Raw genomic sequence first — 25,526 nt, 5'->3', positions numbered from 1 at the left:
GCGGTTAGGGGCGCGCAGCTGTGAGCTTGCATCCGGGAGATAGTGGGTTCGAATCCCACTGTCGGCAGCCCTGAAGATGGTTTTCCGTGGTTTCCCATTTTAACAACAGGCAAACGCTGGGGCTGTGCCTTAATTAAGGCCATGGCAGCATCCTTCCAACTTGTAGTCCTTTCCTATCCTATCGTCGCCAAAAGACCTATCTGTGTCGGTGCCATGTAAAGCCACTAGCAAACTATTTTCCTTTTGTAAAATTTCCTCTAGGTTCTAACCCACAATAAACTCCTCCCCCACTCTTGGCTATGCCCCTGGGTATGATGAACAAAAAAATCAATCAGAGACATGGAGTTGTGATACATTCATGGAACTTCCTGGAGCTAAACATTCCACTCCATCTGATCCTCCACCCATATCATACAATTTATTTCTCACTTTCTTTCTTTCAAGAAGGGCTAACCGAAGGGCTAGGTGATCTTTCGTAATGGAGGGCAGTTCATGTTCTGTTTCAAAGAAGGGTTTTCTGATCCACGAGATTTTATCAACCAGAGGTGGACAATATGGTCTGAGTGTGGATATTAGCAATTCCAAGTGCCTCAGATTTGTATCACTTACACTGCCTTGGACATACTTTTCCACTGCTAACTTGTACTATTTATCGGCCAAGTTACGAGTTACATATACTGTATATAAGTTATACAACAGTGAAGACTTAGTTGCTAAATGTAGTATAATGGTCTATGAATTGTGTGTGTACTTCGTTCTTTAAGTACTTACGACTTACATTATTATTGCGGACCCCTTGGAGTATCGTTGCGACCTCCCAGGGGTCCGCGGATCACAGTTTGGGAATGGCTGCGCTATGGGATTCATTGCATCCTTCAACGAGACTCTGCCTGAAATATCTAGTATTATGTACCTATCATTTTCAACTAAAGAAGATTCACTCTCGCAGTTCATATCTTATGACGCGGATTTTAATATTAACATTTCGCATGATTACAATACCTTCCATGGTAGGGGTGACATACAGGCTGGGCGGTAAGTTCCCGTACCCCTGTAAGTGTTTAGTATCAAATGTTATATAGGTTATCTTATTTACGTAATAAGTGTCCAGTATATCTGTATGTTTCCCATCGTGCTGTAAACACAGTTCTGTACGTCTCAATGTTCTTCTTGACATATTTCTGAACATGTCCGGTGTAGTGCGAAATGCATCCTCGGTCGAAAAGGTCAGAACTTAAGGTCTATTTTAATGTAACCTCGCTTTGTTGTTTTTGGTATACCGAGTTTCGGAACGTTTACCCGTCGACTTCATAGGAGATTGTTCACTCGATGCACGTGTTTCTTCTCGTATCTTCTTCCTTCCACTCCGCGGCCTGTCTTTAACACTGCTCGTGGTAAAAGAACGTCTGTCCCAATCGATGTGTTGCTTTTCGTGGTGGAGCCTTAGTAAACCTTTCCTGAAATGCTCCGATAATCTGTCTCATTGTCTGCCCCGTGTGTTGTTCGTGCAACCACAAACTTGCCACTGACCGCTCCTCAATAGTATAACTCCTACCGTTCACATCTGTCTTAGCTTCACACTATCACTTGACTGCGACAATATACTGTACATTCCAACACTTGATTCCAACAATTAATAAGAAATAATATAGCTACCAACCTGCATACGTAACATAACCTAAATAACATTTGATACTAACCTGTTACCTACGGGGGTACGGAGACTTCTCGCCCACTCTGTATATTGTACAAAGCCAAACACGGCTATTCTCCACATCAAAAATGCCGTCTACAAAAGCAGTAAGACTTTTTGTATCTATTCAAATAAACATTTAAGCAGCGCCAGGAATCAGGTTAAAAACTATGATGACGGTCTAATTAAAAGACATTAATACTGTTTCCGATGTTGCAATGCCGTTACCTTCCCGATTGTCCGGCTCCATGGCTAAATGGTTAGCGTCCTGGCCTTTGGTCACAGGGGTCCCCGGTTCGATTCCCGGCAGGGTCGAAAATTTTAACCATCATTGGTTAATTTCCCCGGCACGGGGCTGGGTGCATGTGTTTCTTCATCATCATTTCATCCTCATCACGACGCGCAGGTCGCCTACTGGAGTCAAATCAAAAGACCTGCACCTGACGAGCCGAACCCGTCATGGGATTTCCCGGCACTAAAAGCCATACGCCATTTCATTTCACCTCCCCGATTTTCGCTGGTTATTTAACCGATGGTCCGGGATTGCTGGACGGGTTAAGCGATGTAAATGAAACATTAAAAATAAAAATAGAAACCCCGACTGAGTGAACGGTGCGGTTAGGATCGCTCAGCTGTGAGCTTACATTCGGGAGGTGGTGGGTTCGAAACCCTCTGTCGGCAGCCCTGTAAAGGGTTTTCCTTGGTTACCCATTTTCACACCAAGCAAATGCTGAGGCTGTAGCTTAATTACGGCCACGACTGCTACTTTCCCAATGCCAACTCTTTCCCATCCTTCATTGCCGCTAACTTTCGCTGTGTTAGTGCGACATTAAACCAGTAAAAGAAAAATAGAAACAGTATCACTTGATAAAAGAAATAAAAATAAAGTGAATGAGTACGAAAAAGGCATCTTTTCTAATACGAAATATCTCACTCTCTAAACTATAGAAAAAATGAAATGTCGTATGACTTTTAGTGCCTTAAGTATCCGAGGATATGTTCGGCTCGCCAAGTGCAGGTCTTTTGATTTGGCACACATAGGCGACCTGCACGTCGTGATGAGGATGAATGATGATGATGAAGACGACATATCGATGGCCTAGAATACCTCGTATCTCAAAAAGTTCTTCCTATCCATTATTTCCCTTAAGACTGGTCACGCCTCCCAGCCACACATGAATATGCAGCCCATCAGAACAATGTTCGTTGGGTTTATTTTCCTATGCTGGTGCGTAAAGGAAAATGGACATTATAAAATTATACTGTAGGAGTCAGTAAATACGTCACGCAGACATACTTTCCTACAGTACGGTACGATAAGGTTAATTTTCCTTCACATGTCGGCATTGGAATAAAGAACACAACGAACATTGTTCTGATGGACTGCGTATTCATGTGTGGCTGGGAGGCGTAACCAGTCTTAAGGGAAGTAATGGATAGGAAGAACTTTGTGAGATACGAGGTTTTCATTCTAGGCCATCGATATACACCCAGCCCCCGTGCCAGCGAAATTAACCAATGATCGTTAAAATTCCCGACCTTGCCGGGAATCCAACCCGGGACCCCTTTAACCAAAGGCCAGCACGCTAACCATTTAGCCATGGAGCCGAACATCTAAACTATTGATTGCACGGAAAAAACACGAACATTATTCGAAGAAAATTGTATATTTTATCTTTGTGATAATAACCACTTTTGCGCTAAAATGCACAGGACCGAGATATTTTTGTTGCCATTTTACCAAGGTGGTGGTGCCGGTGGAAATCTGACGAGATTGCAAATTTAGTATCACGAGTCATCTCAATGTATACTTTTACAGTACCAGCATTTTAGAACTACCTTACTCAACGCAATCGAAAATTATTTATTAACTGGACTAAGTGTGGTTTTGCAAAATGATTCAGTACTTCTGATGCTATCTTTGCAGTCTGCATGCTTCTGGAGTAATGTCGAGAAAAGAATGAGCGCTTGCTTGTGTATCGCAATAACATAACATCGCGCTATATAGCATATCTGGTACGTGTTGCGCGGCCGTGGCGTGCCAGATTAGTGGATTGGCTCCGGATGTTTTAAGAGAATACTTGTATCAGAATGAGGTGTACTGCTGGCCTCTCTGGGAACTTCCCTGTGGAGCTGGAGTTAATCAGGGATTAGCGCTGTCACTGCTGCTCTTGATACTTGTTACGGATACCGTCTCTCGTGATGGTGGTGGTGATTATTGTTTTAAGAGGAAGTGCAACTGGGCAACCATCTTTTATTAACATTCATATGAGGAATAGATGGAAGGGGTCCGACACTTCGAAAAATGAAGGTATCGGTCAAAGGAAGACAAGGGCCACGAAAGGAGGGAAAATGAAAGACTTCCTAGGCCTTGTAAACCTAATATCGTCGGGGTCAGAAAAGAACAAGAGTTTGCCACGAGAGGTCGGATAGGATACATGAAAGTGATGAACCTGGCACAAGTAAATGGAAACAATGCCAGGGCCCCGTGGTCGCCAACCCACGTTCCGTAGTTAAAATCCCATTGGATCCCTTTTAGTGGTCTCTTACGACAGGCAGGGGATACCCTGGGTCTTATTCTACCACCCCCATGCATGAGGAGTTTGAGTGTTTCTTGAATCGTATTGAAATGAAATGGCATATGGCTTTTAGTGCAGGGAGCGTCCGAGGACAAGTTCGGCTCATCAGATGCAGGTCTTTTGATTTGACACCCGTAGGCGACCTGCGCGTCGTGATGAGGATGAAATGATGATGAAGACGACACATACACTCAGTCCACGTGCCAGCGGAATTAACCAATTATGGTTACAATTCCCGACCCTAATTTGATCGTACTGATTACCGACGACATCCTACTTGAAGCTACAACCAAAGAGGAACGGAAGGGTTGTGTTCAAATGTGAACACCAAATCCAATACGGCTTGCATCTACACTTTAAGAAGACCTAGTACCTGGAAACTAACCCGAGCACATGCAGCGTCACAATTAATGGTCAAGGTCCAGTGAAAATTAAATATTAAAAAATATTTAGAATTATTATTAGAATTATTATCAGAGTGACGGTGGTATTGGTCAGAAAGTGCGTGCACCATAAAGTGCATTTTTAACTCATTCTGCTACAATGACAGGCATAGCCATCAAGAGTACATGCTATGATGGGTACAATCGTCACCGTGTACTCAAGTCGGAAATACGTCTAACTACTGATTTCTTTCGATTGTGATGTTGTACTTTAGAATTATGTTCCTAGAGTGTTAGAGTGAATGCAGTGTGGCTTAGATGGAGGGGAGTCACACGAATACTGTACGATGGGCGTCTGCCGGTCCAACCCAACCGCACTATAGTCCGTCCAGTGCCGGTGTATGGAGGCAGAGAGCTGGCCGGTCACCAAAAGCGCCGAGTGCCCTGTAAATGCCATGGAGATGTGCAGGTTACGTTCGTCTCTTGGAGTCGCACTCCTTGATCACATAACCAACAACACGATCCGGAGAGAGTAGGAGTTGTTTCCATCAAAGAGAAACGTGAAAAGGACGCCTGAGATTGTACGGCCATATAGTGGGAGCAGGGAATGATACCATCGCTCACGATGCCCTTCACCGTCGGTGGTTGTGCCCATGCAGAATGCTAATTCAACGGTGGCAAGACACCCTAGCTGCTGACATGGAGATTGTTCAGCTGACACCGAACGTTTCCTTTGATCGCTTAAAATGGCGTTCATCGATCCAAAGAGTGAACCCTGCACCAGTGGAAAAACTCTGAGTAGAAGAAGTAGAATAATTACCAATGTATCAAACTGATTACTTTTTTGTACATAATATTATAGGATTTCTGCCAAGAATGAGAATACTAGATCACTAAATATTTTCCTTAGTTGAGTGACACATAATAACATCGTAGCCTGCCACCTACATTACCCTAATTCCTCCTAATCCCTCTCCTTTCTAACTGGACGCTCAATGTCATGGAGATGTCAAAACCGGCTTTTAAAGAATGCCCAACGTTTTCCGCTAGCAAGCATTCTGTGAGGGCCCCAGGTTTTTATCATTTCCATTGTACACAGATCAGAAATACCGCTGGCTTTTCCAATCATCTCCTCCTCGGTGCTGAATTCTGATAGCTGGATCAGCGACAATTTGAGTGAGATATACTTTTAAAACGTACTTAAAGCTGCTGAACCATAAGCGTATCCAGGGAGGATGGGGGTAATGGGAGTTAGATCTTCCATGGAATTTTTATAAAAAGAAAATGAACAAAAACTGATGATAGAGAAACAAAATAAACATTTCTTAAATTAGATAATTATGCTTGCCGAAGACTCTATAACTGTTGCAGTATGGGAAATCGGTATCATGTTCTATCATTTTTTTTGTAACTTCACCTCCCGACCCCACTCCTATCCGTCGATCCTGGTAACGCTAGTTTGCTGAATGATGTCCAGGCAACTGTTAAAAACAAATACTCGGAATCATTCTCCTGAGTTCTGTATTTGTTCATCACCTTCCAATTCATCAAAGGACTGTTTAACATTGCGCTGCTATGTTGTTTTGGAGACAGGGTCTACTTTCCAGGAATTCGAGCTTTTTGCCTTTAAAATAATACTCGAAATTTGCTGCCTTAACTTTTATAATATTTTTTCGGCGTTTTTTAACACTCCAGTTCTCGCGCGGATGACTTTTGTCATCCAGGGGTACAATAGTCATCCATGCGAGCACTGATGTCACAATTTCTTGTTTAGGTTACCTATAATTTTTATCATCTTCACGAAGTTTTCAGACTGACTATAGTATTCCTAACATAGGACATTACCTAAGAGAAACTGTCGACGATGGCCACTGAAAGTATTTTTTTGATCTGATGAACATTTGTGGAATCAATGCATTAGTCATTTATAAGAAGAACCGTGGTTTTCCAAATATTTTGAGGAGGAAGTTCCTATACGACCTGTCAATGGATCTCATCATACCCATATATTAAGGAGGATACAACAAGAAATATTCCCAAAGAACTGAAGAGCCTGTGTAAGTTATTTGTTGGAAATGAAGATGATGAGAGACCCTCTAACCATCCGCAAGTTGGAGCGCGAAGATGCTGCTGCAAGTGCCGAAGAAGTCGCGACAAAACCACCCGGGAATCCTGCAGTACGTGTTTCAAATGGATTTGCCCTGATCACGCAGATAGTCTGCCTCCGCTGTTCGTGTGAAAGAAGAGAGGGGGCAACAGACAGTGAAAGTGATTGAGGACACGGAGAGATGTAAACAGTTGTAAATTTTTGGGAAGTTCTGTCATACTCTTCAAAAGATTCTTTGTAGCACGTGATATTAAGTTTCAAAAATAAAAGGTATAATTTTTCGAATAGATAATGCCGTTATTGAATAGATAAAGATGACCTGTGAAATACGTATATTAGTACTTAAGGTAGAATAAAGGATTTAAAATGGATTATAATTGTCATCAGCGCGAGCACTTGCGTTATAATTTACAGCGCGAGCAGCGCAGTGTTAACATTGCTGTTGGCGTCAATAAATAAATGGACTTTCCTTGTAAACATTTTGAAACAATATTGGTGTACTGTCATAGTTTACAATGGAGTACTACAAAGTGAAGTGAACTCTTTCTTTTCTATGCAAGAGTTGTATTTTTTCAAAATAATTGTTCGAGAACGGAATTATATATCATCTGCAAAAGCACACGTTTCAATGCGAATAATTGGTATAATCGCGAATAACATCCCATTGGACAAAGATTTTTACTAAGCGTTTGGTTGTCTCTTTATTCATGTCACTATTTAATTTCAGCCATCGTAGAAAACTTCCACTACAAACACAAACTTGTTCTACAATAATTGTATAAATGTCCCTTATTTCTTAAATAACACCAACGGAATCATTAAGAACTAAATTTAAATTACGACCTATGCAGTGTACATAAGCAGATGTTAGCACAATCTTTGATACATTCTTGCAGACTGTGTTATTTTTCCTCTCATAGTAGCCGAAACATCATACCCTTGGCCGTGAAACTTGTTAAATTCAAGTCGTTACTGTCAGTATCTTAATGATTTTCTTCCTAAACAATTGTCCAGTTTGTTCACCTTTCTTATACAACTCAAATAAAGAAGGATAAATAGGGCCTATAAGGAAAAAATACCGAATTTCCCGCTTCTATGTTAACATATTGAATGATTACACTTAGCTGATCTTCTTTAGTTGTGTTCAGGATTATATCTAACAAGATGGAACTTGCTTAACGTTTTTACAATAGATAGGTATTGATACTGAGTGAGACAGGAGTGAAATTAGCTCATTTATAGGGATCAGAGGTCTTAAATATTTGGTCCTATTTTCCTCAATGTTAATGCGGGATTTTGTAACTGCCATATATAGCAAGCAGTTCAAAAAAAGTTCCCTCTGTATTAATACATAGGTATTCCATTGTGACCAAGAAATGAGATATTACAAAGAGCCAATAAATGCAATCAATATCAGGGAGAGTATAACAATTAATTGCTGTCATATTCTCTTCCTTGATAAACTGTGACATATTAGATTTACGTTTCTTCCATTTATCGTGTAGTTTAACAAGATATAATGTCAATGATTGATGTTACGCGCTTTTCTGTCTGTTTTTCCTATTCGGCGACAATCTTTACCATTACAACATGCATCTGCGAAATGCTTGCTTCGTTCGGCGAAGAGCTTACACACATGATAACATATCGCATGTAGATTAGCGAGTAGCATAACCAAAACCTACGTATTGCTTGTCTAGTTCTTGTTTAGCCTAATAATAAGAAGAAGAGTTGAATGATCTATTTGAAAGTGGATCTTTCGGAAAAGAATCTTCAAGCTGATGGAGCTCTATATTCGCAGTCTTCATTCTTAAGCCATTACATAATTATTCACTTAAGCAACCATTCTCAGATTTATATGTTATGTTCGAAATTTACGTCTTCAATTGAAACATATTCATTGTCCGACCTGCAACTACTACCATTAGAAATGGACTAAAACACACGTCAATGTTTTCAACTACGGTACCTAATCGAATCTTCTTCCACAAAATCGCGACCAAGTTACACATTTGAGCGCCACTTATATACTTGGATTTATTTAAATTAATGTTTTCCTAATTCGCTCAAGACCCTTATGCCTTATTCACTGCCAGCTATGACGCAATTCAATTCAATTCTATGGCTCATCATTACTCTGCATACCAGTTGTACATTGTCGTAGTTATTGTTGCATATACATAATAAAGAAACCAGTAAGAAGATCGTAAATAGTACATATTATAGGCCTAATAGAGTAGCCTATGTATAATATATACCTTAAATTCTAAGATTAACTTAACCTCGCCGTTTACTAGAATTTCATTTTAGAACCAATAAATTAATAAAATAACTTAAATGTTCATATTATATACGTCCCAGACACAGACATCGTTGTTGCGTGTGCAAGTTTATTAGTTTGTGTGAGATGAGGGCAGAAAGATTTGAACAAGTGTTGGAGAAGCAGTTGGGGAATAACGTTCAACGTTGTGTCATCGGAAAGAAAAATATCAGTTTAAACTGTGATTGTTGAAAGGAACACACTGTTGCAAAAATGGCAGCTTGTAATTATTGATCTCGATTTTATCAAACCGTACAACTTCATACGGAACTTGCCAACATACACTACCAGAAAACCATAAAACCTTCCGGACAAACCTGTAGCTCTTACACCAACGTCGGAAATGTATCTGGTGCAGTTATATATTAAAGGCTGGAATTTTAGATTTCAAGAAAAGGAGAGCATATTATACTATCAAATATATGATCGCGTAAATATAATATAATTATTATATATAACCGGGCGAGTTGGCTACGCAGTTCGAGTCACATAGCCGTGAAACTGCATTCGGAAGATAGCGAGTTCGAATCCCACTGTCGGTAGCTCTGAAGATAGTTTTCTGTGGTTTCTCGTTTTCATACCAGACAAATACTTCGTTTCTGATAATCCTCAGCATCGTGTAGGGAGGAAATACCGCTCGTCTCAAAAACAGAAAGTACAGCGATGTTGAGGATGTGTTAGCTTTACATACATGCCACTATTGTGTAGACTAAAATGTCAGCTTCAAATTGGTCATGTTTTCATCAAAGAGTACAACTACGCACGTTGTTATTAATTATGACAACGGTCAATTCCTTTTAGAGTCTAGCCTTGTCATATCCATCGTCACCGTAAGACTGTCGGCGCGACTTAAAACGAAAAGCAAAAATAAGTATTTTGTAGAACGGGCCTATGTCTAAGCAATGTAGCTTGGTGGTGGTGATGGTGGTGGTCAATATATATCAAGTTTGGAATTTGGGGCAGAATGAATGGAACACAGCTTATTACTGGACTTTGTTAGTTAAATTACAAGCACACACGTATTTTTACCTTGCTGATGCAGAATGATGGTGGTGGTGATTATTGTTTTAAGAGGAAGTACAACTCAACCATCCTCTATGTAACACTAATCAGAGAGAAAATATGGAAGGGATCCGACACTTCGAAAAATGAAGACATCCGCGATAGGAAGATAAGGGCCACGAAGGGCGTGAAAATGAAAGACTCCCTAGGCCTCCATACGTAATACCGTCGGGGTCGGAAAAGAACAAGAGTTTACCAAGGGAGGTCAAATAGCATAGATGAAAGTGAGGAGCCTGGCACAAGTAAGTGGAAGCAATGCCAGGACTCAGCTAAGGGACCCGTGGTCGCCAACTCACGCTCCAAAATTCAGAGCCCTGGGGCCCCTTTTAGTCGCCTCTTACGACAGGCAGGGGATACCGTGGGTGTTATTCTACCGCCACCACCCATGCCGATGCAGAAGTAACGGAGGGGACAATGCTAGAAATTGAGATATCCCAAATGGAATTCAAGAACTTTCAGTTACGCATTTGGAAGTAGTACAGCTTCAATTCTATAATGATTTATGTATAGTATTGTCTTTGTTTAGTGGTTTAAATAACTTAAATAACGACCTTATATCTGTAGAGTCCCTTTTGAAGTTAACTGTACGCATTTAAGTATATTATATATTTTTTGCAGGGTTCTTGAAAAGCATTGTCCCCTCCCCAGTGCTTTTGGTCACGCTACGTTACTAAGCATTTTAGTTGGTATAAACTTCAAATCTACGTGGTGATAACAGGCGAATGAATTTACCAAAGACAGAAAGATATTAGTGAACTACATACACGAGCAGTAGACGCGTTCCATGCCACACACACCGGAGAGCTGCAAATGGAACACATGGCACTGCTGAGGAGGAATTGTGAGGAGGTGGCTTTCTTGCTTGGACCAACTTGGAGGAGCATCCGACGGGCAATCATCTATCCGCACTTTATATGCCGACGAAGCTAGACCCAGGTTAGTCACCATGATCGAAATAACAGTCGTGTCAGGATTGGTACTATCCACAATCACCCCAGTGATCCGGGCGGAAGACCTGCAACAAACAAGAAATGTGCTAAATTCCTTCTGCAGAGGTTGAGAAATCATTGAATAAAACGTAGTAAGATAGTGGAACTTCAGACTGTACAGTTCCTTAGGAATTTCAGTAACATGATGAAGGATTTTAGACGTAGTGGCTTGTATTTAGATCTAAATACCCGGAGACGATCCATCGTCTTTTTTTCTACAAGTTATAGTTAACTCAGGAGGATTGAATATCATTCATCTTTCGATTACTTCAAATGAATGTAAATACAGTGAGATACGGAACGATATATTACCAACTACTAGTCAAGCCTCCTTTCTCAATTCTTGAAATATGTCGGACTAGTCAGCCTTGACGAAAGACAATATTTGAATTATAATGTTGCAACCGCTCCGGGTTAAACATTCTTTGCCCGATACATCCATTTTCTAATTCGTCGTTGGGCAGCCTAGTTTGACGAAATGGAGTCGCTCAGCGGATACCTCAGGGTTTACTTGTGGCAAGTAGGACATGTAATCCTACTGTAGAATTCGCTTTACGTGAGTCCAAGAGAATTCCAACTCACGGGTGATACCTATCGTTACTCACGACATAATGATAATCATCGCCGGAAACCTTATCAGAGTTTGACCTTGAGAGAAAAATAGCCATGGTTAAATAAACACTTAATTATACGGTACCTTACTTAGCTAGTAGTTAACTTACAATCTAGACAATAATTAAAGAACTCATGACACCAGCAATTAGAAAAATAACAAAATATTTATTAATAAAATATTAAATGACTAATTTCCAAATTATGCAACGCATTATTCAAATTAACTGAAAATACGTAATGAAAATGAGTCAGCGCTGGCTCGTATAATAAAATGAAATAATATTCAGTATTTAAATTATTTAAAATGATCAGTTCCTCTGTGAAGTTGAAGTTCAATATTTGCTCATTTACAACAGATCACTGGACACATCTGAGGTCCACCTCGCATTTGAATTATAAGTATAACATCGACACAATTAACTCGTTCCAAAAGTTCACTTTCTTTAGTCGTATTTAAACAATCTCACTTGGATATAATATCCAGCCGCAATGCATCACAAATAGATTAATAAATTAAGTGTGAATTAATTGGAATTACGTTTAAGTAGTTCTGAGTAAATTATAGGAAATCGAAAATAGAACTGAATATATTAAGTTAGGTTTTAATAAAATCCGAAGACATGATTTTGTTGCAACGATCTCGTTGTGCATTGAAACTCCTTACGAACCAAGGCATTCTTTCCTAGTGCCAGTTAAATACGGCTCCTACTCTAGCCTTTCCCTAGCTGAAGTTCGTTAAAGAAATGTATGTTCAAAACGGAGAATATTAACCAATCTAGCTATCTATCTAACTTCAGCGTAATCTTTGGCTGTCTCACACATGCCCTTATAGGTTCAATGTCCCTTTTAATAGTTATCTTTCAATAACTTTCAACCACAATGCAAGCTACTTTATTCTCTTGCAATTAAAATGGAAGCGCTAAACTGTGAGGTTTGGAAAACATAATCTCATATATATATCGGTGTCGCAATACTTCTGCTTAACTACAGCTATTCAAAGTCGTATTATTCTATGTTCATAATAAGTCATCTATACTGAGATACAATTTCGTCACGAGCATACATCTATACTAATAAATCCAGTTCGTACCTTAGCTTATGTAGCTCCCGCGGTGTGGGCACTCTTACGCAAATAAATCATATAATTCACTTGTAGTGTGGTATAACTTGAATAGCAGGTACACGAAGATCCTGCATCGCGTAAAAACCTTCTCAAATCACTATACATAACTCGAAACTTTCATCTAATTACCATATTCATTTTCTCATAACAACATCAATCCATTATAAACACCGTAGCCGCCATAAAAATATATCGCGTTTCCCAACTTAACGACTACGATAAAATACTACACTGATTCTTAATAAAATTCACAAGTCGCAGATTCTCATAACTTACATATGAAGTTCAATGCCCTTTCTATGAACCAAACAAATGCGTAATTCCATGTTTCTTTCTACACCGCGCACAACCATACGTGACGTCAACTTCATGCATTACTTCAATGAAATCTCTATACACTCCCAGTATGTCATTTCAATCAGCTGTTTCATATTTCTCTACAAACCTCACGCTTCTTTCAAATGTTCAGGTCGATATAGCATAAACTATTGCTATATTATTAAATCGTAACTTCAAACTTTAATTATCTTACACTTTGTTGGTAATCATCACTTGCATTGCTATATTATCGGTCCACAATTGCCATCAGCACATACCTAAGGTACATGTGTAAGCAAACCAAAAATTATGCAATAAAATGTTATGAATGACTTAGCTCGCTCATGGTTGTCCCTGGTCCAGCTGTTCCATTCCCATTGGAAGTAGATGGGTCTTCGGTTCGGTCACGGGTTAGACATCCGGAACGTCATCCGCTCCTTCGTTCTGGTAGTACTTTCTGGTTACCCGTCTCCTTCCTTCGTCATGGTTCGGTCGGATGGTTACCCGTCGCCTTCCTCGTCATTTTCAGGACGTATGGTAAAATGAATTGTTCCCAGGTCGGTCCATCATTTGAATTTAGCACATCATCTTGATCATCTTCTTGATAGTGTCAATGTTGAAGATAATAATGCTATATACTGCCATTTCAGTATTCTTCTCTGACGTCGTTTATCCTTAATTTAACTTATTTTTATTTTTCGTCGTATCTTCGTTGTATCCGCACTTTCTTACGTAACGACTTCAGTACATTTATTTTCGTCTCAACTGATTTTGAATTCAGGCGAAGACTTATATTTTATTCTTATTCAATCGTTGTATTCTTTCTTTTCTCTTATACAATCCTTTGCTTCTCCAAAAGAAATATCCGATGACGGTAATTGCGTCCGCTCTCGATGTCGTGAAAATTCAAGATGAAGAATGTTTTTTTCTATTTTTTGAAAACAATACTATAGACCGTCCACTGTCCGTTTTACTCGAATACATGACCATTCCGAGAAGTATATGGCCCTCTGAGACATCATAGCAGGTGACTATTCCTTGCTTGTTTTAGATTACAAGGCCCATACCTTCGGTCGGCGCCATTTTGTAATCTGTCGTGGACGTGCGAACGGGCACAATGTTAATGTTCTCCCTCCCATCTAACGAAATAATTCCTTATAAACAAAAAATTACAGGAGTCGACACGATTTCTGACTATGAGTTAAAGTGATAAGGAGGGCACATATAGTTTCACTATCAGAGGTCTTCAACATGCCAACAATTACGATATTGAGCGCCGCTCTTCAAAAATCGGCTACCCTGGCCAGTATTAAACCCGGTGTTGCAGGATGCAGCTCAACGGGCACAATTCGTAGGCCCTACTAGATGATGGCCAATAGCTACCGGTGACATAAGGTCTATTAACGTCTTGATAGAAAACTGTTCAAACCACCAAAACTGAGAGAGTGGCTGCATAGTTTGGGTCACGTAGTTGTCAACTTGCATTCGGGAGATAGTGCGTTTCAACCCCCACTGTTGGCAGCCCTGAATATGGTTTTCCGTGGTTTCCCATTTTCGCACCAGGCAAACGCTGGGCCACGGACGCTTCCTTCCTACTCCTACCCCTTTCCTATCCTATAGTTGCCATAAGACCTATCTGTATCCGTACGAAGTAAAAAACAACAACATGTAATTGAGGTTCAAGTTTGCAGTGACAAATTTATATAGTTTATAACTGTTAGGCTCTTCATTCTGCCGAAACTAATTGTGAATCAATACATTTATGAACTACATGAAAAAGAAAACATATGGTAACAAAATTATACCAGGCGTCTCCGGAAACCATCAATAAGTAGTTAGTGGGAGGTAAAAACAATAACATTATTATTATTATTATTATTATTATTATTATTATTATTATTATTATTATTATTATTATTATTATTATTATTAGAATTATACCTACATCGGATTATGATGAAGAAGAAGTAATATAGGAGAAGACCGAAGAAATCATCACGGAAGAGGGAAAATGCAGACCATAATAGGATATTGGGACAGTGCAGGGGGTAAAAGAGCAGAAAACAATTCATATGGACTTTTCGTCTTCTTCTTCTTAGTCACATAAATCATGGCTGAGTATCGTGATCGCATGCGTATTTTACTATTCGACGGAGTCCACTAGCTGTCACCACTGTCCACGATCTTGTGTTTTCTGGACTGTCACTCGAAGTGGTGCGTGAGTTGCGTTCTTGATCTGATCTATCCATCTTCTGGGAGCTCATCCACGCGTCTGATTCCCTACACTTTTCCTCGTACAACTAGTTTTTCAAGGCTATTTTTTTCTCTTTAATACATGTCCAAAGAACTGCAGAGTTATCTTTTTAATAAGGGTTATTTATTTATTTATTTATTTATTTATTATTAATTAATTAATTTATTTATTTATTGCACACTACAGGACTTATTGTCCCAATTACAGTGGCAAATACGTCACATAAACTACAATAAACATATAAACATAGTGGTACTTATATCTAAACTATATTCTACAATTTTATCTAATCATCTACAATATTATGAAATATCAAAGTATTTTTCTAAAAACTGAAGAGCCTTGTATTAATATGGTTAAAACACACGAAAAAGTAAAATGATAAGAAATGAAGCAATTCATGTACAAGCATAATATTAGAGAACTTCATCTTACAATTTCCCCTACTTGTATGACTTCGTACAATGGCGCGATGGTCTCTTTCTGTCAGCTGATAATGTTGTTCAGCAAGAAGGCAAGATAAATGAATTAATAAACACCATCTGGGCCTACTAGACTACCACTAAATTGGTTGGAACTGCTTTCCTCTACCAACAAATATCGCCATGGTTTTGCTGCTATTCACTTCCAATCTAGCCCAAATACTTTCATTTTCTATCCACTAGAACAATTCAGTAAGTTCATATTCACTGACTGCCAATAGAATAGTATCATCAGCAAAACGCAAATTCTGTAACATCCTTCATCCGAATGACACTTCACCATACCACCTGTCCAGAGCAACAGGAGGGGGGGGGGGGGAGGGGGACGGAATACAACCTTGTATTACTCCTTTTGATACATATCCACTAGGAACAAGCAATAGTAGCGGGGATATGGATTAGTAATTACCAAAACGTGGTTTAAGAAGCGTCGGAAGAGATTTTAGTCCAGGGGACAGGGGTAGACAACAGACTGATTTCATCTTAGTTAAGTAAAGATTTAGAAATGGCATAAAGAATGTTTTAGTTGGCCATGTTACCCTGTCATGGTAATGGAGTAGACCATTCGCCAGCGACTCAACACCGACGGTTAATTAACATGAGGCTCCTGGGAGGGGCAAGGGCGGAAGAGTGCCGTGGACAGGGTGATCGTCCTTAGTGGATAAAATCACAATGGAACCCATCTTGTTGGAGGGTAGAAGCTTCAACAGAACTGGCTTGGTGCCGAATAAGTCCTTGTGCAAGGAAAGGGCTCACGACTAGATACCGTCACGCGGAGCTGGATCAGCGGGTATTGCGTTGCGATGCGGAGGGCATCCACATTACTTTTCCCTTGTAAAAATCGTCATGGCTGAGAATACTAAACATATGACCTCAGTCCCCGGCAGATCTCAAATGGTCAGAGGGTGTTGAGAATCTCCTAGTGAGCCATCAGGACTGTAACATGGGACGTCCTAATCCATGAAGCAGACACGATCATCCATACTACACGGGAGATAAAGAGATTGGGAATCGAGATTCTTGGTGTAAGTGAAATGAGATGTCTGGAGTATGGACAATGCGTGTCCAACGACCACACGATGTACTACGCGGGGAACAACGAGTCGGTTCACCGGCAAAGAGTCAGTGTGATAATTTCCCGCCAAGTGAGCCGCACCGTTAAGAATTTATTTATCCAGATATATGCAGCAACTGTGGATGAGGAGGATTAAGAGGTCGAGCAGGTCACGTCCAAGAGATGATAACGAATGATGAAGAGCAAGATCTGAATATCATCGTGGGCAAGTTCAATGCGAAGATAAGGGAGGAAAGAGCAGGAAAAGTGGTGGAATATTTCAAACTTTCACCTTGCCGTCTTTATGCGTGGAAATCGCCTCAAGAAAGAACAGGAACATAGTCAGGAACCTGACTGACTACATCCTGGTCAACCGGAGGTTCCAGTAAAAACCTCCAGTCAGTTATAACATACCCTGGAGCTGACAGCACGTCAAACCACAACCCAGTGGTTGAGAACATGAAGTTATAGTTCAAGACCATTCACAAAGGGCCAAGGACTGTGCTGAAGAATGAGGAACGCGATGTGGAGGAGTTGTGGGCAGGTGTGAAGCAGATGCTCATCACGATGGAGAAAAAGCACTTAACAGCAGAGATGAGGAGGAATAATCAGCCATCGATGACGAATGAGATTCTGGATTTAATAGACGAGAGACGGAAATGAGAGATATAACCTGATACATTGGGAAATGGAAGCAAGATCAAAGCCGCTCAAGAAGAAATTTGTCATCAAAGTTACTCCTATTGAAGAACTGCAAAAGAGACACGACAACGTCGGCCTGCAAATGGACATCAAAGAGAGGCTGATGATGAATAGCAAGCACGTCGCTAAAGTGCTGGTCGACGAGAAAACCGACTGGTACGGACACAGCTGTTAAGCTGTGGAAGGCGTACGTTGTGCAGCTATTTGAGGTCGCCAGTCCAGAGCAGCACAACGTGCTCGACATCTTGCAGGTCGAGATGCGAGGAGTTGTTCGACAACTGAAGAGTGGTAAGGCAGCAGGACAGAATCAGATGTTTGCCGATGGACAACGATGGCACTGACGTCCTCACATACCGTGTACAGAACAGATGTAATTCCAATCGATTAGTTCAATTCCCCGTCTGTCACTCTATCGAAGAAGACAAACATAAATCGATATGAGGAACACCGTACTATCAGTATTATGAGCCGTGTTCTGAAAATGTTTCTGAAGATCATCCATGGCAGAATCTCCTCTAGGTGCGAGCGGACGTTCTCGGAAGTGCAATTTGGGTTCAGGAATGGATTTAGGACGCCGGATGCACTATACCGCACACAAGTCCTAGTACAGCGTTGCCAGGATGTGGACAATAACGTGTATGCGTATTTTATCGTTTACGAAAAGGAGTAAAGTACAAGACGGAAGACTGCTGTAAGTATAAAATAAGATCGGTTTCGTTTCGATGAAAAAAAAAAAACACCTCGCAACATCGCAAATTCGTACTGGAACCAGAAAGCCACTGACTGCGTGGAAGACAGCATGTCTGAAAAGATCGAAATCCAGCGAGGAGTCGGTCAGGATTGTGTAATATCTCCCCTGCTTTTTAACATCTGCTCAAAGACCATTCTGGACGAAGCACTGGAGACAGCCGCTTTCATCATGTAAATGATACAGTGCCACTCGCAGACAGCACAAAAGATCTTCGTACCTTGCTGGAGAGAGTCAACAATGCTTGCAAAACTAGGGGTTCAAGATGAACGTGGTAAAGACCAAGCTCATGAACGTCAGCAAGCGGAGACCGAGCGTGTTCGGCACTACTGCTCCTACCACCTTCGGTGTAATCTTGATGAAGATGAACACCTTCATTAAAATGAAGAAGCTCTCAGAAGAATCTCCTGGCTGGAGAACCTGAGGGACTGGTTCGAGACGAGCACGGTGTCTTTTTTCGAGGCAGTAGACTCAAAAAGTAGAATAGCCATGATGATCACAAACTTTCGATAGAAGAAGGCACCGCAAGAATATTACAATTTGCTTTACGTCACACCGACACAGGTCTTATTGACGACGATAGATAGGAAAGAGCTAGGAGTGGGAAAGAATCGACCGTGGCCTTAAGGTACAGTTCCAGCATTTTCCTGGTATGAAAATGGGAAACCACGGAAAACCATCTTCGGGGCTGCCGACAATGGGGTTCAAATCCATTATCACCCGAATGCAAGCTGACAGCTATGTGATCCAAACCGCGCAGCCACTTGCTCGGGAAGAAGAAGAAGAAGAAAATGATGTGACAACTGTACCATCAGTCGGCATTAACTCCGATCATATTCTGTTAGCTTGAAATATCAGTACCAGAATGAAGGAAATCAGGAAGAGAAGGATGAGAAGTATATGTGGGGCTTAGAAAATCCGAAGAGTACACGAGACGAAACAACCGATTTGTAAATATAATTACATGGAAGTGCAAGAGACATTCTTGGAGAAGAGTGGAAAAATATCAAGAAGTGCTTAATAATTACTCTAAGAAATGGTTAGTAGGATGAAAACGATACTAAGAAAGCCATGGATTTCATAGGCTATACTTGGTAAGATGGAAGAGAGAAAGAGATGGAATAATATTGACAGTAAAGAGAGAAGACAAGAACTATCGAAGGCTGAGCAAGGAACTGAGACAAAGAAGTGGTGGTGGTATTGACTATTGTTTTAAGAGGAAGTACAACTAGGCAACCATCCTCTATTAACACTATTCAGAGAGAAAGATGGAAGGGATTCGACACTTCGAAAAATGAAGGTAATCGGCCTAAGAGAGACAACGGCCACAATGGGCGTGAAAATGATTTTTTTGCAAGTGACTTTACGTCGCACCGACACAGATAGGTCTTATGGCGACGATGGGATAGGAAAGGCCTAGGAGTTGGAAGGAAGCGGCCGTGGCCTTAATTAAGGTACAGCCCCAGCATTTGCCTGGTGTGAAAATGGGAAACCATGGAAAACCATCTTCAGGGCTGCCGACAGAGGGATTCGAACCCTGTCTCCCAGATGCAAGCTCACAGCCACGCCCCCCTAACCGCACGGCCAACTCGCCCGGTGGCGTGAAAATGAAAGACTGCCTAGGATTCGCAACCTACATACTGTCGGAGTTAGAAACGAACAAGAGTTGACCAAGAGAGGACAGATGAAAGCGAGGAGCCTGGCACAAGTAAGTGGAAGCAATACCACGATTCAGCTGAGTATGTGATGAGTACAGGCTGGGTTTCCATGCACTATCAAATATCAAAATATACATGCATTCATGCACTCTCAAATGACGGAACATGCACAATAACCTACAAAATATGCACTAACAAAATTTAGTTCTACATTGTTATAGTTCCATTTCCTTTTGAAAAACTGTACAACAACTAATTTCTCCACATGTTCTTCATTTAAGTTCATTCGTTTATCTGACAGAATATTCCTGAACGCAGAAAATGGTCTTTCTAGGACACAAGAAGTGACAGGTTCATAATTAAATGAAGATATTTAGGACGAAGAGAGAAGAAATTATCCCTTTTTTAAATTAGAAATTCCCCTCCCTCAATCCATTTAGACACGAGGTCTCTTCGTGCACTTTTAACAGGTGTCATGACTTCACAGCACAGTCCAACACTAAATTGCAATTTGAAGCGTGTAAGCGTGTTGCTTTCCAACTCCCTTCTTTTCTCAATCATTTTGGCCTCAGACGTGTGACCAGTGAGAGTTCGGAGTTTGGGGTAGGAAATTTCAGGAAAACAAAACAGGATTCAGTGCAAAACTAAGGTTTGTAAGCTGCTATCTCAGTAATGCGGCGTCACAGAAGTGTGATTCTAGTTTTGATTTCTTCGCCTAACATAGACGAAAAAAAAAAAAAAAAAAAAAGAAAGAAAGAAAGAAATAGCCGTCATTTAGTAGTGCAAAATTTAGGATTCAGATTTTAGTGGGACACCTTGTTTCTAAGGATTAGAGCTAACTGGCTAACTGAATTATGGGACCGCTATACATCTAACTTTGGTTGTCAAGTAGTACTATACCACGAATACATTTTCTTTCTCTTTCAATGATAGACAAATAACGTGAACGTACGGTCCCAAATTCTGCAAACCAATGTTCAAAAAAGGCACTAACTTGCAAGTTAACATAATATATGCGTCGAAGTCAGAAGAAAAGTCATATAATCCAATGTAAATGTCCAATTATTCGCTATTAAAAACCAGAATTTTCATAACATACATTATGCATGAATTTTTTCCCTAAAAGGCCAAAACATGCAAACATGCATGGAAACAATACGGTTATTTGGAACTGATTAGTCGTAAAACGAATATTTGCAAAGTTTCAGAAGTGTAACCAGCTTATATAGGAACATGCATTTGCATGGAATTCCGAGCTCTAGTGATGAGATAACGGACCTCCAGATTTGGTAGACTCGGCATATAGGATATGTATACCTAAGTGAGAGAACTACGATGGAAGTAAAATGGGACCTGAATTCGGGAAATGGAAGACCCAACAAGGAAGATAAATCAGGGAACAAAATGAAGTTAAAGGTTTTTGGGAAAAATACATTGAATATCACTATGGCAAAGCCAATCGATCAGATGGAACCGATATGAAGTTGGAAGAAGAACAGCAAAGGAAGACGGCAAAGGGTCACGGATACTAATTTCGTGTGGCTATTTCTAGCCGAGTTCAGCCCTTGTAAGGTGGACCCTCCCATGTGAGTGGGCGGCATCTGCCATGTGTAGGTAACTGCGTGTTATGTGTGGTGTGTGAGTCGCAGGGATGTTGGGGACAGCACAAAGACCCAGGCCCCGGGCCACTGGAATTAACGAATGAAGATTAAAATCAGCGTCCCAGCCGGGAATCGAACCCGGGACCCTCTGAACCGAAGGCCAGTACGCTGACCATTCAGCCAACGAGTCGGACGCCACGTATACTGAAAAGTGAGGATGAGAGGGCCAGAAGGAAAGCTACACGAGATCATGAAATCCCATCGGACACTGAAAACAATGGGAGAGGAAGGAGTAAAAGTTAACAAGATCTATGCCACCAGTGAATGGTCTAAGGATTTCCTATAAGTAACGATGATTGTACTACAAAAGAAAGAGAATGTCAAGTAATTAAGTTATTATAGGATCGTTAGCCTTATCTCACATGCTGCGATGTTAATGAATCAGATACTGACTAGGCGACTGGTAAAGAAGATAGAGGAAGTGTTAGGAAAGGGCCATTTCGGGTTCAGGAGAGGGGAAGGAACTAAAGATGCCATCGGTGCTCCCAGAAAAATATCAAAGAGAGGCTCGGATGTTAGAGAAGTAAGTGCGATAAAGAAACAAACGACAAACAAAAGCTTTGGCAGTAAAAGAAGAATGAAGTGCCTGCTTCATTGAGTGGATGAATGCTTTTGACCAAGTAAAATGGAAGGTGTCCGCCTCTGTGGTGTAGTGGTTAGCGTGATTAGCTGCCACCCCCGGAGGTCCGGGTTCGATTCCCGGCTCTGCCACGAAATTTTGAAAAGTGGTACGAGGGCTGGAACGGGGTCCACTCAGCCTCGGGAGGTCAACTGAGTAGAGGTGGGTTCGACTCCCACCTCAGCCATCCTGGAAGTGGTTTTCCGTGGTTTCCCACTTCTCCTCCAGGCAAATGCCGGGATGGTACCTAACTTAAGGCCACGGCCGCTTCCTTCCCTCTTCCTTGCCTGTCCCATCCAATCGTCCCATCCCTCCACAAGGCCCCTGTTCAGCTTAGCAGGTGAGGCCGCCTGGGCGAGGTACTGGTCATTCTCCCCAGTTGTATCCCCCGACCCAAAGTCTGAAGCTCCAGGACACTGCCCTTGAGGCGGTAGAGGTGGGATCCCTCGCTTAGTCCGAGGGAAAAACCGACCCTGGAGGATAAACAGATTAAGAAGAAGAAGAAAATGGAAGGTATTGATTGGAGAGATGGAAATCTAATCGGTAGTCTGTATATTCAACAAAGATTCAAACTAAGACTGAACCAAGGAGGGGCCAAAAGCGTGGAGATAAACAGGGGTGCAAGATAGGGATGCTGCGCATCACAAATTCTCTTTAATCTGTACGGGAAATGGCTTGCCAGGGAAGCTCGCGAGGAAACGGGAGACTTAAAAATTGGAGGAAAAGTAATAGAATCGGTAAGATATGCAGATGACTTAGTAATACTGGCGAAGAAAGGGGAGGAATTACAGATTATGACGGACACGTTAGTATATAGTGTATGAATAATGACCAACGTTAAAAATCAACGACAAACAGTTAACACTACAGCTGGAATCCAGTAACATTAGAATGACGCATTTCAAGTATCGCGACTTGGATAGCATAATCGTGACGAATGCTCAGTGCAGTGCACGAAGGAGGTAAAGGCTCAAGCCATGGCCAAGGGTACAGTTCTCACCCGCAAGTTGGGTTTGGGGACAAAGAAAGAACTAGTAAAGTGCTACGTCTGGACTGTCAACCTGCTTAGAGCAGAAACATGGACTCTCAGGAAAATGGAACAAAAACACCAAGAGATTTTGAAAACTGGTGTTGGAGAAGAGTTAACGAGCGAAGGACCATTCTTCAGGAGATTTTACGAAGAAAAGGCAGTTGTATGGGGCCTGTTTTGCGAAGGAAGCGGTTACTGAAGGCCAGGTTGAAGAAAAGAGAGGAATAAGAGAGGATGTAGCAACCAGATGGTCTTTAAAAAGGAAGGTAGATGACGTATCATAAGCTAAAATAAAAATCTTCGAATAGGACAAACTGGCGAATTTTCTGTGGACAGAGCAAGCGACCTGTCACCATACGAAACACTTAATAATAAATCAGACAACGACCATTCAGTATCGAAACAAAGCAAGCAATATTATGTAGGCTATACCTAACTGACGCAACATTGCTAAATTCGTCGGCAGTTAGTACGAAGTCTGAAGAAAGGTGAAGGAGATACAGTATTTAGACAATTTACTATAAGGAACAGATTACTCACATTCCAAGCCATTGCCATCGACGCAAAAATATCACGACGAAGACAACCCTATCAGCCTTTCTAATGGTATCCATAGTAAGTCAGAAGACTTCTTCTAAATGAATAAGCAATATCACATTACTTAAAAGATGTTTAGCACACTAATGTGATAGCGTAATCTATACCCTCTGTATCCATAGTTACTTCCTGGGTTTTGTTCAGTCTTTGTTTGTTATTAACAATATACTAGCACTTTATAATTAGTACTAATACGTAAGCCTCCGTTCGACAGTCGAAATTACTATCTATAAAGTAATTGGACAATTTTACATTTACAAGTTATTCTTGCATTGATATCATCTCCTTTACGAGGCACCAATAACAAATGTCATTTGTCATTTTAGAATATATTTTTCTTCTAATTCATTTTCCTTGCAATATTCCCGTGTTGCAGCGGGGGCCTTATATCTAGTCCATCTTCATCATAAGAATCGGTCGAAGGCATAATTCTCTGAGAGAACAGAATTCCGCGTGTCACTCAATCCTTCCATCTCGTCTTTGGTCGTCCCTTATGCCACTGCCATGTCTGTGGTTCGCTTTGCAATCATTGGGGAACCTTGCCGTTTTTAGGTGGCCAAGCTATGTCAGATGAGACTCTGAGATGTAAATAATAAATAAATAAATAAATAAATAAATAAATAAATAAATAAATAAATAAATAAATAAATAAATAAATAAGACTTAATATCTCTATCAGACGGTCGAATCACCAAACAAACCGTAAGGTAAATTATTATGCATATGTTAGTTTATGGATTTGGCACTAATATTTATGCGAAAAAGCAAACTGTAAACTTCTTTTCTTCTCGTCAATCAATCAATCAATCAATCAATCAATGAATCAATCAATCAATCAATCAATGAACTGTGTCCAACCCTTGTCCCCTTTCTCTATTGGGTCGCGTATGAAGTTAGTTGAATCTCCGTAGCGAGTTTTTACGATCGGATACCATACCTGACGTCAAAATCATCAGAGGAGTTAACGAAGTGAAATGAAATTCGTGATATATGATAGTACGAAGTAAGAAGGTGAAACCCCGTTCCGGCAAATAGCTTAGTCCTGTCGAATAGCAACAAGGGTTCTGAGCCATACTTAACGTCTCTATCAGGCGGACGAATCACCATCAACAGCATCATATGTCATCACTCAATAATGAACTCGTTACATAAAGTATGTGATCACAGCCACTGCCTTCGTAATGTCCAGGCCGTACTGTACCTCTGATGACGTCACGCTTTGGGGGGAACTTGAAGGCGATACGCATACGCTCCGCTTGAATAACACACTCGTTTAAATTACTTAAAGAACTGTTAACACCTTATAAAACCAAAATCTATCCTCAAACATTTGTTAATTCTGACATACAATGCATATCCTTCTCCGTAACGTTCATTTCTCGCGTATATACGTTCGTTTGCGTGAGTACAGCCTAACACTTTGAGACATATTCTTGCGATTTTATTCATTTTCTGGTCAACTGGAACATTCACATCATACACACTGACAGAAAACATGCAGCCAATTACCATTACTATTTATTACAAATATA

At 40.8% G+C, this 25,526-nt stretch overlaps 1 protein-coding gene across 1 annotated transcript in view; it reads right to left on the bottom strand.

Moving 5' to 3' along the window:
- LOC136869374 (hapless 2) overlaps positions 1-25,526 on the bottom strand; it is a 216,952-nt gene that overhangs the window by 113,861 nt on the left and 77,565 nt on the right. Inside the window, exon 6 of the mRNA XM_067144842.2 lies at positions 10,909-11,159. Coding sequence (XP_067000943.2) covers positions 10,909-11,159 — 251 coding nt within the window. The remainder of the gene's footprint in view (positions 1-10,908; positions 11,160-25,526) is intronic.

The sequence above is a fragment of the Anabrus simplex genome, chromosome 1 (assembly GCF_040414725.1).
Source record: "Anabrus simplex isolate iqAnaSimp1 chromosome 1, ASM4041472v1, whole genome shotgun sequence".
NCBI classification, from domain to species: domain Eukaryota; kingdom Metazoa; phylum Arthropoda; class Insecta; order Orthoptera; family Tettigoniidae; genus Anabrus; species Anabrus simplex.
Note: the sequence above shows the minus strand (reverse complement) of the source record. Positions and strands in the feature narration are given on the sequence as shown.